The sequence below is a fragment of the Pan troglodytes genome, chromosome 21 (assembly GCF_028858775.2).
Source record: "Pan troglodytes isolate AG18354 chromosome 21, NHGRI_mPanTro3-v2.0_pri, whole genome shotgun sequence".
Lineage (NCBI taxonomy): Eukaryota > Metazoa > Chordata > Mammalia > Primates > Hominidae > Pan > Pan troglodytes.
In genome coordinates, this window is record NC_072419.2 from 39,970,368 (window position 1) to 39,988,887 (window position 18,520).

At 47.3% G+C, this 18,520-nt stretch overlaps 1 protein-coding gene across 3 annotated transcripts in view; it reads left to right on the forward strand.

Moving 5' to 3' along the window:
• ZNF341 (zinc finger protein 341) overlaps nucleotides 1-18,520 on the forward strand; it is a 60,555-nt gene that overhangs the window by 32,270 nt on the left and 9,765 nt on the right. For all 3 annotated transcript variants that reach the window (XM_003316864.6, XM_003316865.6, XM_016937729.4), the window contains 3 exons: nucleotides 2,727-2,917; nucleotides 5,954-6,162; nucleotides 17,149-17,245. In XM_003316864.6, the coding sequence (XP_003316912.1) occupies nucleotides 2,727-2,917; nucleotides 5,954-6,162; nucleotides 17,149-17,245 (497 nt within the window). The remainder of the gene's footprint in view (nucleotides 1-2,726; nucleotides 2,918-5,953; nucleotides 6,163-17,148; nucleotides 17,246-18,520) is intronic.

The window sequence follows — 18,520 nt, forward strand, 5'->3', positions numbered from 1 at the left end:
TTTTCCTGCCTCGGCCTCCCGAGTAGCTGGGACTACAGGCGCCCGCCACCATGCCCGGCTAATTTTTTTTGTATTTTTAGTAGAGAACGGTGTTTCACTGTGTTAGCCAGGATGGTCTCCATCTCCTGACCTCGTGATCCACCCACCTCGGCCTCCCAAAGTGCTGGGATTACAGGCGTGAGCCACTGCGCCTGGCCCCCATCTCTATTTAAACAAAAAGTTCTGTCTTTAATGGCAAAAATAATCTTAAATAAATAAATGAAATAAAATTTTCTAGTAGCTACATTAAAAGCAATTTTTAAAAAGATCAAATTAATTTTAATTATATATCTTATTTAACCGTATATGTGTATGTGTGTATATATATGTGTGTGTATATATATATGTATATATATATGTGTGTGTGTGTATGTGTGTATATATATATATATATATATATTTTTTTTTTTTTTTTTTTGAGATGGAGTCTTGCTCTGTCGCCCAGGCTGGAGTGCAGTGGTGCGATCTTGGCTCAATGCAACCTCCACCTCCTGGTATTTAACCCGATATATTAACATTATTATTTTAACATATAATATAAAGATTGAATATACTTTATATTCTTTTTTTACTAAATTTTTGAAATCCAGCAGGTATATACACTTATAGCACATCTGGATATGGACTGGACACATTTCTTTCTGTTTTTTGTTTTGTTTTGTTTTGTTTTGTTTTTTAGTTAGGGTCTCATTCTGTCACCCCAGACTGGAGTGCAGTGGTGCAATCATAACTCATTGTAGCCTCGAACTCCCGGACTCAAGCGATCCTCCCTCCTCAGCCTCCCAAGTAGCTGGGATGGGGGTGCACCACTGCGCCTGGCTAATTGTTAAAAATTGTTTTTGTAGAGACAGGGTCTTGCTTTGTTGCCCAGGCTGGTCTCAAACTCCTGAGCTCAGGTGATCCTCTCACCTCAGCCTCCCAAAGTACTGGAATTATAGGTGTGAGCCATCATGCCTGGCGCCACATTTCAAGTTCTCAGTAGCCACGTGTGGCTCAGGACCACTTTATTGGATGGTGTAAGGCCAGAGTCTAAGCCATTCCCATGTAGACCAAAGGGTGAGCAATGCCAGGCACGTGCTAGGTAATGAAGGGAGTGTTTTGCTGGGAAAGCAATGTGTGGCCACTTTTATCTGACCTTCCTTCAGGCTTCCTGTTGGAACTAGCCCTACTGTGTGCCTTCTGAGTTCTTGTGAACTCCTTTTTTTTTTCTTTAAAAAAAATTTTCTTTTGAGACAAGATCTTGCTTTGTCACCCAGGCTGGAGTGCAATGGCATGATGGTGGCTCCCTGCAGCCTCAACCTCCCGGTCTCAAGTGATCCTCCCACCTCAGCTTCCTGGGTAGGTGGGACCACCAACACATGCAACCATGCCCAGCTAATTTTGTTTATTTTTTGTAGAGATGGCGTCTCATTATGTTGCTGAGGCTGGTCTTGAACTCCTGGGTTCAAGGGATCCTCCTTCCTCGGCCTCCTAAAGTGCTGGGATTATAGGAATGAGCCATCACATGGCCCTAAAGAATAAATAATTTCTTCCATTTTTTTTGAAACTCCTTTAGTGCCTAGCACCAAAGGTTTAACCATTTAGCAAACATTTATAGAGGCCTACTATGTGCCAGGCCACTGGGCCTGCAGGGATGAGGCCAGAGGCCAGAGGCCCCTGATGTCAAGGAAAGTGAGGAACAGTGTAGTGAGGGAAGGATGATGAAACAGATGATTACACTTTTTTTTGTTTGTTTGTTTGAAATGGAGTCTCACTCTTGTTGCCCAGGCTGGAGTGCAATGGCGCAATATTGGCTCACTGCAACCTCCACCTTCCGGGTTCAAGCAATTCTCCTGCCTCAGCCTCCCAAGTAGCTGGGATTACAGGTGTGCGTCACCATGCCCAGACAATTTTTTTGTATTTTTGGTAGAGACGGGGTTTCACCATGTTGGCCAGGCTGGTCTCGAACTCCTGAACTCAGGTGATCTGCCCGCCTTGGCCTCCCAAAGTGCTGGGATTACAGGTGTGAGCCACTGCACCCGGTGATGATTACAATTATTATTATTTTTTGAGACAGAATCTCACTCTGTCACCAAGGCTGGAGTGCAGGGGCACAATCTCTGCTCACTGCAGCCTCCGCCTCCCAGGTTCCAGTGATTCTCCTGCCTCAGCCTCCTGTGTAGCTGGGATTACAGGCACCCTCCACCACGCCTGGCTAATTTTTGTATTGTTAGTAGAGATGGGCTTTCACCATGTTGGGAAGGCTGATCTCGAACTTCTGACCTCAAGTGATCCGTCCGCCTTGACCTCCCAAGGTTCTGGGATTACAGGTGTGAGCCATCACACCCGGCCAGATGATTACAATTAGAAGAGGGGACTGGGGAGGCATTAGGAGTACAACTAGGATGGTGTTTAGAATTTTTAACAACCATGGAGAGGTCTACAGTGTCTGAGGGGAAGGCCAGAGAGGGGAGGCTCGAGGCAGCAGCTGTTTCTCACTCAGAAAGAAAGCATTTCTGTATTTGAGCCTGGGAATGGCCGTACCAGTGCACAGCAGCTGAGTGTGAGTGCAGCACCTTAAGCACAGAGTCTGACCCAAAGGGAGTAGCAGGTGCCGGGTGAACACAGAGGAGCACGGAGTAGGGGTTCTGTGCGTCCTTCCTGAATGGGCCGGCTCCTTGTCCTGACTTCCCTGGCTTTCTCCATAGGGTTGGGCCAGCCCCTGCCGGGTGCGCCACAGCCCCAGGCCTTGTCCACAGCTGGTGAGGAAGAGGGGGACAAGCCGGAGCCCAAGCAGGTGGTCCTCATCGACAGCTCCTACCTGTGCCAATTCTGCCCCAGCAAATTCAGCACCTACTTCCAGCTCAAGTCTCACATGACCCAGCATAAGAATGAGCAGGTAGGTGGATGGTGGCAGCAGGGGCCCACACCACACCAGTCGAGACCTTTCACTGGTGCTAGGGTCTTGAATGCTGCCTAGAAAGGGGTAGGAACCAGTGAGTCAGACCTTCCACGGCTCTATTCCCCCCGGGTTAGATTCCGAGCAGGGGATTGATGAAGTAAGGTTACCCTTGGGGCAAATCACAGAAAACTTTGACTCACCTCTAGACCTGAGACAGCTGACTCCACCCAGCGTAAGGACTCTGTGTCTTTCCAGCTCTGGTCTCTGTCATCTCAGGGTGTGGCCTTGACCTCTCCTGATGGCTCACCTTGTACTCCTGTCCTGGGATGGTGATCACTTCTTTTTTTTTTTTTTTGAGACGGTTTTACTCTTCCGCCCAGGCTGGAGTGTGGTACGATCTCAGCTCACTGCAACCTCCACCTCCATGTTGGCCAGGCTGGTCTCGAACTCCTGACCTCAAGTGATCCACCCACTTGGCCTCCCAAAGTGCTAGGATTATAGGCATGAGCCACTGCGTCTGGCTGGTGGTCACTCTTTCTAGGCACCAATCCAGAACCACTGTTATCCATGAGCCAAAAGGGGTTATCTCTTCTTTATCTTTTATAGGAGCAAGAAAGCTTTTCCTAGAAGCACTTTGTAGATCTCTTTTTGGTGAAACCCAGTACATGTGCTCTATCATTTGACAATGCATTATTATGCTACAAATGATAGAAAACTGGCTTCATAGGGTTTTATTTCTCTCACATTAAAGAAATTCAAAGAAGAAATCCCTAAGTAGGCAGTGTTGGGCTTATATAGAGCAGGTCAGATATGTCACCATAGACTCAGGCTTCTAGCTGTCTGATCTGCCATTCTTAGCTTATGGGCTTCATCCTCAAGGTTGCAGGATGGCTGCTATGTCTCCATACATCAAATGTGTATTCCAGTCAAGATAAACAGAAAGCAGAGGGAATTTCTCATGGGAAGCTTTTGCCTTTGTGTTCTGGAAGTGATGCAGTCCTCAAAGACTACTGACTGTATATTGTTGGCTAGAAAGGAGTCACATGGTTGACACTAGATGCAAGGGAACCAGGATCAAGTGTTTTTTTTTTTCCCCCAAGGCAGTCTCACTCTGTCGCCCAGGCTGGAGTGCAATGGCACGATCTCGGCTTACTGCAACCTCCACCTCCCACGTTCAAGGGATTTTCCTGCCTCAGCCTCCCGAGTAGCTGGGATTACAGGTGCCCCCCACCACACCCAGCTAATTTTTGTATTTTTAGTAGAGACGGTGTTTCACCATGTTGGCCAGGCTGGTCCCAAATTCCTTACCTCAAGTGATCCACCCACCTCGGCCTCCCAGAGTGTTGGGATTACAGGTGTGAGCCACCGCGCCCAGCCCGTGTTTTTGTTTTTTTTTTAGACAGGGTCTCACTCTGTCACCAGGCTGGAGTGCAGTGGCTTCATCTCAGCTCACTGTAACCGCCGCCTCCTGGGTTCAAGGGATTCTCCTGCCTCAGCCTCTTGAGTAGCTGGGATTACGTGCATGCACCACTACACCTGGCTAATTTTTGTGCTTTTAGTAGAGATGGGGTTTCACCATGTTGGCCAGGCTGGTCTCGAACTCCTGGGCTCAATTGATCTGCCTGCCTTGGCCTCCCAGCATGTTAGGATTACAGGCATGAGCCACCACGCCCGGCCTGGATCAAGTGTTTTAACTAGGTATGTTGCTATTCTGAGCAAATCAGGGTTCACTTTGTTAGGTAGAAGGAGTGCATGATATTGTGTAGGCAACCAGGACTTACGTACTATTTATCAAAGTATGATTTTCGAGATGTTAAAAACATACTTCTCATACAAATGAGGCCTGAAAGTGAGTCAGAATTTTACTTAACTCATTAGTGAGGAAACCCAAAGGAAGACAAAGCCTGTTCAACAGAGGCCATGGATAGCTATGCCTAATAACTGTCAATGAAAAAAAGAGATACTGAAGTCAGATTGTCAAATTACATACAAATCTGGTTAATGTCCTGCAAGACAACAAAACCTGTGACCTTTGGGGTTATCTTCTCTATCTGACAAAAATCAATTACGTTGGATTAGTTTTTTACAAATTAACAAATTAACATTTAACTGTAGAGTCCTAGTCAATGGAAAGTAGTCAGAAGTAGCCACATCCTGTAGAGAGTGCGATGACTGTGGGCCGGCTATAGGCAGGCTCCTTAGACAGCAGTTCTCAAAGTCCCAGGCCAGCAGCACCAGCATCCCCTGAGGATTTCTCGTTAGTGATGCACATATTCAGACCCACTAAGTCAGATTTCTCAGGGCCGGGGAGGGGGTGAAGGGGTGGTGGGGGGGGGCAGTGGGAGGGGTGGCGGGGGCACAGCCCTCAGCAACCTGTAATTCTGAGGCCTGCTCCAGTTTGAGAGCCGGTATTCCAGTATGACATTGAAAGGGTATACACTATCATCTTTTCACTGTATTTCCAGGTCTTGAATAATTTTTCTAAATATACCTATGCCACACAGAGCCTGAGGGAAGGGTAATAGGGCCACCATGACTGGCTGAGAGGAGGGAACCCTCTAATCAAGTTAAAACAAGGGGCTGGGCACAGTGGCTCATGCCTGTAATCCCATCACTTTGGGAGCCCAAGGCGGGTGGATCACTTGAGGTCAGGAGTTCGAGACCAGCCTGGCCAATGTGGTGAAACCCCGTCTCTACTAAAAATACAAAAATTAGCCGGGCATGGTGGTGCGCGCCTGTAATCCCAGCTACTGGGGAGGCTGAGGCAGGAGAATCACTTGAACCTGTGAAGTGGAGGTTGCAGTGAGCCGAGATTGTACCACTGCACTCCAGCCTGGGCGATAGAGTGCGACTCAGTCTCAAAAATGAATGATTGAATGAATAAAAACCCTGGGATCCAGTAGCAGCAGGGGGGCAGAGGGAGCAGTGGTCAGATCATTTACCATCAGTGTCCAAGGCCAATGCCACAGGCCAGGGGCTGCAGTGGAGGAAGCTCTCCTGCCTCCTGTCACCTGCCCAGCGTCTTCCCTCAAGGTGTACAAGTGTGTGGTCAAAAGCTGTGCCCAGACGTTCCCAAAGCTCGACACATTTCTGGAGCACATCAAGAGCCACCAGGAGGAGCTGAGCTACCGCTGCCACCTCTGCGGCAAGGACTTCCCCTCGCTGTACGACCTGGGCGTGCACCAGTACTCCCACAGCCTCCTGCCACAGCACAGCCCCAAGAAGGACAATGCCGTCTACAAGTAAGTGCCTCCTGCTTCCCTCTCCCTGGGTGGACGGGTGGGTAGGCAGGGAGCCCAGGGCCTGTGGCCTTGGTGGTTCTGACTGCTTAGGACCAGTGAGATATTTGAAAGGAGAAACCGAGGCTCCTGGCTGGGGTCCAGCCTGGCAGAGTGGGTTCTGGGCTTTGGCACTGGTGGAAGAAAGGATGCTGGCTCTCCTTATATCATTCTTATGTCTTGGCAGACATTTTTCCCAAAAAAAAATCCTTAAAAAGAGGAACCTATATTTCCTTGTTCATAGTGGGAAAAGGTTTGAGCATTTTATTCCAAACTAAACAATTATAACAGTATTATTTTGTCTCATAATCTACAAAATTTAGCTTACAGTCAAAGCGGTACACCGGTTCTTAACAATTAAAAAAGAATGGGCAGGGTGTGGCGGCCCACATCTGTAACCCCAGTACTTTGGGAGGCCAAGGCAGAAGGAGGCCAGGAGTTTGAGACCAGCCTGGCAACATAATGAGACCCCATCTCTACAAAATAAAATACATTTTAAAATGAACAGTTGGCCGGGTGTGGTGGCTCACACCTGTAATTCCAGCACTTTGGGAGGCTGAGGCGTGCAGATGATGTCAGGAGATGGAGACCATCCTGGCTAACACAGTGAAACCCCGTCTCTACTAAAAATACAAAAAAAATTAGCCGGGCGTGGTGGTGGGCGCCTGTAGTCCCAGCTACTTGGGAGGCTGAGGCAGGAGAATGGCGTGAACCCGGGAGGCGGAGCTTGCAGTGAGCTGAGATCGTGTCACTGCACTCCAGCCTGGGCGACAGAGCAACACTCTGTCTCAAAAAAAATAAAATACAATAAAATGAACGGTAACATGTTTAAAAGCAAAGATTATAAAAATAATATTCATTTGTTTTATAATCTATAAGATCTAGGTTAAAGTTGAAGCTATATGCTGATTCCTATTTTTATTTTATTTTTTTCTTTGAGATGGGGTTTTGCTCTGTTGCCCAGGTTGGAGTCCAGTGGCACCATCACAGCTCACTGCAGCCTCCCCGGGCTCAGGTGATCCTCCCACCTCAGCCACCTGAGTAGCTGGGACTAACAGGCATGTGCCCCACGCCCAGCTAATTTTTGTATTTTTTGTAGAGACGGGGTTTCGCCATGTTGCTCAGGCTGGTCTTGAATTCCTGGACTCAAGTGATCCTCCCACCTTAGCCTCCCAAAATGCTAGGATTACAGGCGTGAGCCACTGTGCCCAGCCTATATGATGATTCTTAGAATGAACAAGGGATGGATCAGGTATGGATTTTATTGGGGTAATTTATTCTGATAATCATTTATATCACTTCAGTCTTCCATTGTGGTCATGAAGAGGGTCCCTTTGGCAGAAATGATGAAAGGTTTCCTCAGTTTTGCAACATGCTTTTTATCCTTAGATCTTCATGTTAAAGCAGGGCGCAGTGGCTCACGCCTGTAATCCTAGCATTTGGGGAGGCTGAGGTGGGAGGATGGCTTGAGCCCAGGAGTTTGAAACCAGTCTGGGCAACATAGCAAGACCTTGTCTCAACAAAAATAGAAAAATTAGCCAGGTGTGTTGGCATGCACCTGTAGTCCCAGCTACTCAGGAGGCTGAGATGGGAGGATTGCTTGAGCCCAGGAGGTTAAGGCTGCTGTGAGCCATCATCGCGCCACTGCACTCAGCCTGAGTGACAGAGACGCTTGTCTTAAAAAAAAAAAAAAAAAGATCTTCACATCATTCTCTTTGGACCTATTGACCTCTGATCATCCTTGTTGAGTTTCTCTGCCTCAGTTGTTTTCTGGTCTGTTTTGCCAGGTCTTCCTTTGTTGATGGTGTTATTTGCAGTTGTGCAACATCACTTTGATGATGTCATGAAATCCCCCATCTGCAGTCATTTTGCTGTGCATTTGCCTGCATCATCTGGGAGCACCTGCCTCACAAAACCCATGGGGGTAGATAGTAGCAAAAGGCCAGGAGTGGTGTTTGTGTGGGGCCTCCTTCCAGTTCATTAGCAAATATTTTCCCATTACAGTGGTTTTTGCTTCTCTGTACAAACTTGTACCTGCAGAGATTTGGTGTTTCTGTTAATGAGGCCCTTGTAACTCCTGGGTGAAGCTTCTGGGGTTCAGAGATAAGTAAATACCTTGAGCTTAAAATGCATGGGCTGCTCAGGGTGACAGGTGTGTAAACAAATGCACTCTATCACTTGATAAAATGCTATCATATATGTTTATAAGGTATAGAGATACCACAGGGGAGGCAGGCTAGAGAAGCTGTCCCAAGAGCAGTGACATCTGAACTGAGTTTTGAAGGTTGAATAGGAGTTTGCCAGGTAGACAATGGATGGAGTGTGTTCCTAGACAGGAGGAACCGCAAGTTTAAAATACAACAGCAAGTGATGTATTAATAGAATGACTGTTATGTAGAGTGGAAGCGGGAGGGAGATGTTTAGATGGGGCCTATGGGAAAAAGTGGGGCCAAGGCATGAAGGGCCACGTAGAAATCACAAGAGCTCTGAGAAGTTGGCAGAGGAGCTAGAACTCAAGAAATGGGGTGTAGGGTAACTTGCCCCCAAGACTCTGGGAAATGGGGCAAGAGAGGCAGGGAAGCTGGGCAAAGCTTTGGCCAGCCAAGGGGCAGAGATTTCTGGCAGTGATGACTTATTCCTGTTTGCACTTGATAAATTTTCTTTGGCTCTTGCCCTTCTGATTTGTGGATTATCTGTGAGTTCCTGTGGCTGTGTGACTGGAGTGAGATGCCAAGTAAAGGGAAGGAAGCACCTGCTCTGTGCCAAGCTTTGCCTTTAGTGACATGAATCCCTGCAGTCCTGGGAGGTAGGTGATATTCTCCCCATTTTGAAGATGAAGACACTGAGGTTCAAAGAGAAGTGACCTGCCCACCAGAGTAACAACATCAGCAGAGTTTAGATTCGAACCCTAGTATGAGATCTTGGAAGCCTCATAGCCCTGGTCTTGGAGTTTGCAGGTTGAAGGTTGAGCCCGATGCTGATGACCCTGTGCAGTCCCCTTGCAGGGTCATAGTGCCAGTGGCCCTTTGTAGACATTGGAGCTGTTGTCCTGTCCCAAAAGTAAGGCCCAATGAGCCAGGCCCCCATTTGGATGGCCTGAAGGTGGAATGGTGTCATGGGTAGTGATAAGGGTTCTGGAGCCATTGGCCTGTGCTTAAATCCTGTCTTGACTGCAAATCCAGTGGATGACCTTGGGCAAGGTATTCAGCCACTCTGAGCCTCAGTTTTCTCCTCTGTGAAATGGGGATCACAGTAGTGCCTGCCCTACTGGATTATTTATAAGGATCAAGTAAGACAAGGCTGAGGCTCTTAGACATGGTACCTGGAACATAGTAGGTACTCAATAAATGTTATTGCTACAATTATTATTATTTGTGTTATTTAAATAGAAGTTTGGCTGCATGCAGTAGAAACCTCAAATAACAGTGACTTATACACCATGAGAGTTGATTCTGTCTCATAGTGACATTTGAGTGGCTGTGGTGGCTTCATCATATCTTTAGAGGTCCAAGCCCTGTCATTCTGGTTTCTGTTCCCTGTCAGCCACATTGCCTTGGCCTGCCTATGTGTACTTTCCCCAAACCTCTCAAATGACTTTTAGTCATGCCACTATATCTTTACTGTATGTTTAATATTTCCTTTTAAAAAATAAGATTTGGCTGGGTGCAGTGGCTCACTCTTGTAATCCCAGCACTTTGGGAGTCCGAGGAGGGCAGATCACTTGAGGTCAGGAGTTTGAGACCAGCCTGGCCAACACAGTGAAACCCTGTCTCTAGTAAAAAAAAAAAAAAAAAAAAAAAAATTAGCTGGGTGTGGTGGCACACTCCTGTAGTCCCAGCCACTCCGGAGCCTGAGGCAGGAGAATCGCTTGAACTCGGGAGGTGGAGGTTGCAGTGAGCCAAGATTGTGCCACTGCACTCCATCCAGCCTGGGTGACAGAGAGAGAGACTCCGTCTCAAAAAAGAAAAAAGAGAAAAATAAGATTTATTGATTTTTTCCCCCTAATTGCAAAAGTCAATGTTCAATGCAGAGAAAACAATTTTGTAAAAACCCACACAAAAACAAAAAACCAAAACTGTCACCCAGAGATCGCCACTGCACTATTAACCTCTTGGTGGATATCCTTTGGTATATATGTGTAATAAATATGTTTACAGATATGGATACAGATATAAATATCACAGACTATATTTGAGTCAGGTGATGCCAAATACAGTCACTGAATTTGGTGAAAATTCATCACACTGTCTTCCTGTAGCGCAATGTCCAACAGACTGATTTAATGGGATCACTGCACATGTGGTTTTATCACTTAAAACTTTTTCACTTAAAACAGTAATATAGCTGGGCATGGTGGCTTATGCGTGTAATCCTAGCACTGTGGGAGGCCGAGGCAGGCAGATCACTTGAGGCCAGGAGTTCAAAACCAGCCTGAGCAACATGGTGAAACCTTGCCTGTACAAAAAATACAAAAATTAGCCAGGCATGGTGGCATGTGCCTGTAGTCCCAGTTACTTGGGAGGCTGAGCTGGATTGCTTGAGTCCAGGAGTTCAAGGCTGCAGTGAGCCGTGATCATGCCACTGCACTCGTGAGACCCTGTCTCGGGGAAAAACAAAAACATCAGTAATATGGACATCTTTGCATTTCAGCAACAATAGACCTGCCTCATTCTTTAAACAGCTACTTAGTATTCCATTGTGCATGGTGTACTGTGATTTACTTCTGTCATCTCCCATTGTTGGTTAGTGAGGTTATTTTCAGTTTGTCATCAGTATAACAATTATACAGGGAACAACTTCGGAAGTACATCTTTGCTCTTTTCTAAGTTCCTAGAAGTGATTTTGCAGGTCAGAGTTCAAAGGGTTTTTTTTTTTTTTTTTTTTTGAGATGGAGTCTTGCTCTGTCACCCAGGCTGGAGTGCAATGGCAGGATCTCAGCTCACTACAACCTTCGCCTCCCAGGTTCAAGTGATTCTCCTGCCTCAGCCTTTCTAGTAGCTGCGACTACAAGGCACCTGCCACCATGCCCCGCTAATTTTTTGTATTTTTAGTAGAGACGGGGTTTCACCATGTTAGCCAGGATGGTCTCGATCCCTGATCTCGTGATCTACCCACCTCGGCCTCCCAAAGTGCTAGGATTACAGGTGTGAGCCACCGTGCCCGGCCTTTTTTTTTTTTTTTTTAAAGATTAATTATCTACTTCAAAAACTATATGTATACAGTGCAATATTGTAAAACTATCACAGGACATAGAGTGAACAGGAATTCTCCATCCACTGTGACCCACTTCCCCATATCACGGGCAATCATGTTCGAAAAGTGTTCTTTGTAAACCTCTTATTTTGTCATAATTTTATTATTGATTGATTGATTTTTGAGACAGGATCTTGCTCAGTCACCCAGGCTGGAGTACAGTGGCACAATCAAGGCTTGCTGTAGCCTTGACTTCCCTGGCTCAAACAATCCATCCACCTCAGCCTCCTGAGTAGCTGGGACTACAGGTGTGTGCCACCACTGCCAGCTAATTTTGGTATTTTTTGTAGAGACAGGGTCTTGCTATATTGCCCAGGCTGGCCTAGAACTCCAAGGCTCAAGCAATCCACCCTCCTCAGCCTCCCAAAGTACTAGGATTACAGGCATAAGCCACCATGCCTGGCCTTCAATATATGTGTTTTAAAGCTTTCCTTTGTTTCATGAATTTAACTTATGTATGTATTTTAATTTTAATATAATTAATTAATTAATTTTTTGTTTAGAGACAGGGTCTCACTCCGTCACCAAGGCTGGAAAGCAGTGGCATGATCATGGCTCACTGCAGCCTTGACCCTTGACCTCCCCAGTCTCAGGTGATTCTCCCACCTCAGCCTCCTGGGTAGCTGGGACTACAAGCATGCACCACCATGCCCATCTGATTTTTTTTTTAAATTTTTTGTAGAAACAGGGTTTCGCCATATTGCTCAGGCTTGTCTCAAATTCCTGGGCTCAAGTGATCCTCCTGCCTTGGCCTCCCAAAGTGCTGGGATTACAGGCATGAGCCACTGCACCTGGCCTTTTTTTTTTTTTGAGACATGGTCTCACTCTGTCACCCAGGCTAGAGCACAGTGGCGTGATCACAGCTCACTGCAGCCTTCGCCTCCGGGGCTCAAGCAATCCTCCAGCTCAGCCTCCCGAGTAGCTGGGACCACAGGTGTGTGCCACCAGGCCCAGCTAATTTTTTATTTTTTATAAAGATGGAATTTCACCATGTTGACCAGACTGGTCTGGAACTCCTGGGCTCAAGCGGTCCACCTGCCTTGTTCTTCCAAAGGTCTGGGATTATAGGCGTGAGCCACACACCTGGCCAATTTTTATTTTTTTAGAGACAGAGTCTCACTGTGTTGTCCAGTCTAGAGTGCATCAGCTATTCACAGGTGTGGTCGCCTTGCCTCAGCCTCCCCAGTAGCTAGGACTACAGGCAGGCGCCATCACTCCTAGGTAAATTTGTTTGTTTGTTTGTAGAGACAGGGTCTTACTGTGTTGCCCAGGCTGGTCTTGAACTCCTGGCCTCAAGTGATCCTCCTGCCTGGACTTCCCAAAGTGCTGGGATTACAGGCATAAGCCATCACACCTGGCCTGTATTTCCTAAAAACAAGGATAACCTCTTCCATAAGCACAATATACTATAGTTACCAAAATCAGGAAGTTGGGCTCTGTGCGGTGGCTCATGCCTGTAATCCCAGCACTTTGGGAGGCTGAGGTAGACAGATTGCTTGGGCCCAGAAGTTTGAGACCAACCTGGACTACGTGGCAAAACCCCGTCTTTACCAAAAAAAAAAAAAAAAAAAAAAAAAAAAAAAGAGCTGGGTATGGTAGCATATGCCTGTGGTCTCAGCTGCTCAGGAGGCTGAGGCAGAAGAATTGCTTTAGCCCGGGAGGTACAGGTTGCAGTGAGCTGAGATCGCACCACTGCACTCCCGCCTGAAGGACAGAGTGAGACCCTATCTCAAAAAAAAAAAAAAAAAAAAAAAAAAAAAATCAGGCCAGGTGCGGTGGCTCACGCCTGTAATCCCAACACTTTGGGAGGCTGAGGTGGGCGGATCACCTGAAGTCAGGAGTTCAAGACCAGCCTGGCCAACATGGCGAAATGCCGTATCTACTAAAAATATAAAAATTAGCTGGGTGTGGTGGCGGGCACCTGTATTCCCAGTTACTTGGGAGGCTGAGGCAGGAGAATCCCTTGAACCTGGGAGACGGGAGTTGCAGTGAGCCGAGATCGGGCCACTGCACTCCAGCCTGGGTGACAGAGCGAGACTCTTGTCTCAAAAAAAAAAAAAAAAAAAGAAAGAAATCAGGAAGTTAATATCAGTACAATTCTATTATCTAATTACAGGCCTTACTCAGAATTTTCCAGTTGTTCCAATAACATGCTTTAGAGAAAAAGAAAAAAAAGTTTTTTTTGAACCAGAATCACATGTTGAATTCAGTTGTCATGTCTCTCTCGTCTCTCTCGTGTCCTATAAGCTGGAACAGTTCCTCCTTCTGTCTTTGTCTTCGAGACCTTGATATTTCTGAAGAGTATAGACAGGTTATTCTGTAGAATGTCCTCAGTTTGGGTTTGCCTGATTTTACCCTATGATTAAATTTAGGTCATGCACTTTTGTCAGGAATGTCACAACAAATACTGTGTCCTCCTCCGTGTGTCATATCAGGAGGCATGTGATGTTGATTTGCTCTATTACTGGTGATGTTACCTTGGATGACTTAATTCAGGTGCTGTTTCTGGCAGGAGATTTTAATTTTCCTGGCTATTGGTAAACAATCTCTGACACAAATCTATGTCTCCCCCAAACCCAGCCCCTGAAGCATGTGAGATTCTGTCCTTTCCCATCTCACCAGCTAGTTAAGTCTCTGCCCTCCTGGTACCTCTGCTCCCACCCCACCTTCCCTTTCTTGCTGCCTGGAGGCATTTAGTATGTGGTTTCTTTCCTTTTCTTTTCTTTTTTTATTTTTTTTGAGACAGAGTCTCTCTCCGTCACCCAGGCTGAAGTGCAGTGGCGTGATCTTGGCTCACCACAACCTCTGCCCTCCTGGGTTCAAGTGATTCTTGTGCCTCAGCCTCCCGAGTAGCTGGGATTACAGGTGTGAGCCACCACACCTGGCTAATTTTTGTATTTTTAGTAGAGACGGCATTTCTCCATGTTGGCCAGGTTGGTCTCGAACTCCTGACCTTAAGTGATCCGCCCACCTCGGCTTCCCAAAGTGCTGGGATTACAGGCATGAGCCACCGCGCCTGGCTAGTGTGTGGTTTCAGAGTGCGCCTGGCTAGTGTGTAGTTTCAGAGTGCGGTCTATGGGGCTCCCCTGGGCCCTTCGCAGGTGCAGCCTGCCTGGGGTTTCCCACAGGCAGTACTCTACACAGCCTGCCTTTCGGTTTTTGCTTTGAATTGTTCACCTACCTGTGACATTCCTCACTGATAACTCATTGTAAATAGGTCAATATGCTGGCAAATGTTTTCTTTTTTCTTTTCTTTTTTTGTCTGATAATACCCTTTCTTCCTTAGCTGGCACATGTTTTCATGATGGGGAGATGGTGGTGTCTTTTCTCCCTTCAGAGTGGTTGGTGGCCTGAGACTGCTGTTGTGAGGACGTGTTTATGAGCTGTTTGGCACAGTTGTGTTTTTTGACTCTGTATTAGGCCATTCTTGCACTGCTATAAAGAAATACCTGAGACTGGGTAATTTATAAGAAAAGAGGCTTATTTGACTCACGGTTCAGCAGGCTGTACAGGAAGCATAGTGTCTGAGCTAGCAGATCTGCCACTGGGGAGGCCTCAGGAGGCTTTTACTCATGGCAGGAGGAGAAGGGGGAGTAGTCATGTCACATGGCCAGAGCAGGAGCCAGATAGAGAGAGAGGGAGGCGCCATACACTTTTAAACAGCTAGATCTCATGAGAACTCACTCATTATCCTGAGGACTGCACCAAGGGGATGGTCCTAAACCATTCATGAGAAATCCACCCCCATGATCCAGTCACCTCCCACCAGAACTCACCTCCAGCACTGGGGATTATAGTTCAACATGAGATTTAGGTGGGGACACAGATACAAACTATGTCAGACTCTGTGACAATCTCCCTTTTCTTTTTTTTTTTTGAGATGGAGTCTCACTGTGTCGCCCAGGCTGGAGTGCAGTAGCGTGATCTCAGCTCACTGCATCCTGCATCTCCCAGGTTCAAGCGATTCTCCTGCCTCAGCCTCCTGAGTAGCTGGGGTTACAGGCAGGTGCCACCACGCCTGGCTAATGTTTGTATTTTTAGTAGAGACAGGGTTTCACCGTATTGGCCAGGCTGGTCTTGAACTCCTGACCTCAGGTGATCTGCCCACCTCAGCCTTCCAAAGTGCTGGGATTACAGGCGTGAGGCACTGCATCCAGCCATGTGACAATCGTAAGAATGAGTGACAGGCAGGTCTGTTTGGGACTCACACCCCATATTTTGAATGAGGAGGCCCAGCGGGTCAGAAATGGGAAGGGGCTGGGCTTGGATCCCCATCTGTCTGACTTTTTAATGTAACAAGTTCTCACTGGTGCTGGGAGCAGCTTGTGAATGGGCAAGATGTGGTATCTGGAACAGGGACCACTTGCTAGTGGAGGAGACAAATAATAACCAAGTAAGCAAATAATAAATAATTCCAGGTAAGAAGTGGTAAGAAGAAAATAAAACTGAGTGATGTAATAGAGAGTGACTGGGAGTGCATCGTGGGGGGCAACTTGAGACAGGGTGGCCAAGAGGGCCTCTTTGGGGAGGTGACATTTGAGCTGAGATATGAAGGATGAGAAGGCACTGCCTGGGGAAGACTTGGGGAAGAGTGTTCCGGGGAACAGGAACAGCCAGTGCCAAGGCCCTGAGGTGGGAATGAGCCTGGTGTGTTCAAGGTAGGTCAAGGAGGCCAGGGTGGCCAGAGCAGAGTGAGTGAGGTGGAGAGAGGAGAAGGATGAGGTCTGAGAGGTGGGAGTGGGTCAGACCACAGGGCCTTGTAGGCCAAGGTGGGAGGTGGGTTAAGCAATGGTGTGGCATGGTCTGACTTACTTTTTTTGTTTGTTTCTTTTTGGAGACAGAGTCTCACTCTGCCGCTCAGGCTGGAGTGCAGTGGTGCAATCTCGGCTCACTGCAACCTCTGCCTCCTGGGTTTAAGTGATTCTCCTGACTCAGTCTCCTGAGTAGCTGGGATTACAGGTCCACGCTACCACGCCTGGCTAATTTTTGTATTTTTAGTAGAGAGACAGGGTTTCATCATGTTGGCCAGGCTGGTCTCAAACTCCTGACCTCAGGTGATCCGCCTGCCTCGGCCTCCCGAAGTACTGGGATTACAGGTGTGAGTTACCACACCAGGCCTTTTTTTTTTTTTTCTTATTTAAATAGAGATAGGTTCTCTTTCTGTTACCCAGGCTGGAGTGTAGTGGCATAATCATGGCTCACTGCAACTTCAAAACCCCTGGGCTTAAGTGATCCTCCTGCCTTAGCCTCTTAAGTAGCTGGGAAGCCACCACATCTAGCTAATTTTTAAATTTTTCATAGGGATAGGGGTCTTGCCGTGTTGCCCAGGCTGATCTTGAACTCCTGGTCTCAAACAATCCTCTCACCTTGGCCTCCTAAAGTATTGGAATTGCAGGTATGAGCCAGCCACTGTGCTCAGCCTGTTTCATTTTTAAAGGTGCCCCTGGCCACCCTGTGGAGAATGGACTACAGGCAAGGCAGGGGCAGGGTGGCCAGCGAGGAGGCTACTGCACAAGTCCGAACAAGAGACGATGGCGCTCAGATGAGGACAGGCAGTGGCAATTGAGAAGAGTGGATGGATTTGGAATGAATTAACTGTAGGATGTTGCCTCCTAATGTTGGCCCTGGGGTGGCCGGGGCGCTGCTTCCTATGCCTGCTGTGTTTCCTCCCTCATCTCTCCTGCTCCTTCCACTTAGGTGTGTCAAATGTGTCAACAAATACTCCACCCCCGAGGCCCTGGAGCACCACCTGCAGACTGCCACTCACAACTTCCCCTGCCCACACTGCCAGAAGGTGGGTGCCACTGTCCTCTTTTCTGGGGCCTAGGCTATAATAAGGGCAAGGAGGTGGGGTGGGGTGCACACCTCACCCTTTCCTTCTCCTCTCTCACCATAGGACACACACGCAGGGCTCAGGGGCTGCTCCACAGATGACACAGTGTCTCTGCCTGGCCATCTCATCCATCACATTCCAGATGTGGCCATGTCGGGGCTGCTGCTGGAGCCAGGCTGGGTGGGCTGTCCTGGTCCCAGGCCTAGTGTCTGAGCAGAAGCCTCCCAGCTTCCTGATGTAAGATTATCCTTATTACAATTGGCTCTTCTTTTTAATTTTTTTTTTTTTTTGAGACAGGGTCTTACTCTGTCACCAGGCTAGTGTGCAGTGGTTTGATCATGGCTCACTGCAGCCTCAACCTCCTGGGCTCAGCCCCCTGAGTAGCTGGGACTATAGGCATGTGCCACCATGCCCAGCTAATTTTTGTATTTTTTTATAGAGATGGAGTTTCACCATGTTGCCCAGGCTGGTCTCAAACTCCTGGGCTTAAGGGACCTGTCCACCTTGACCTCCCAAAGTGCTGGGATTACATGCATGAGCCACTGCACCCAGCCTAAATTTTTTGTAGAGATAGGGCTCACTATGTTACCCAGGCTGGTCTCAAACTCTTGGCCTCAAGTGATCCTCCCACCTCAGACTCCCAGAGTGTTGGGATTACAGGTATGAGCCATCATGCCCAGCCTGGATTCTTCTTTTCAGTGACTCTGAAAGCCTCACTAAAGCCTGTTCCTAATAACATCAAACATCCAGGAAGTGTTCCAATTTCTAGTTGTCTCAAAGCTTCATCATTTTGTAAAGTTCATTTGAATCAGGTCCATAGATTGCAATTGATTGACATAACAAAAGCCACTATTAATCTACAGGTCCCAACCACCACCCCTGACCACTGCTCCCTTTTTTCTTTCCTCTGAATTTATTTGTTGAAGAAACTGGGCCATTTGGTTCAGCGGTGTTCCCTGCAGTCTGGATTTTGCTGATTACGTCTCCCTGGTGTGTTTAACTTGCTTCTTCACTCTACTCATTTTCTTACAACCATATGTGGCAGATTTTCCAGGACAGCCCTGGTTTCATTTTGGCCTCATTCTGGATGTTTCTTATTATCTAACCTAATTTTAAGCTTTAGAAGTTGTGGTCCGAGTAAAAGATACCATGAATTGAGCAAGAACCACATGCCAGATGCTGTTCTGAGCATTTCACTGGAATTGACTAGAAGATAGGTGTACTGTTACTATCCCC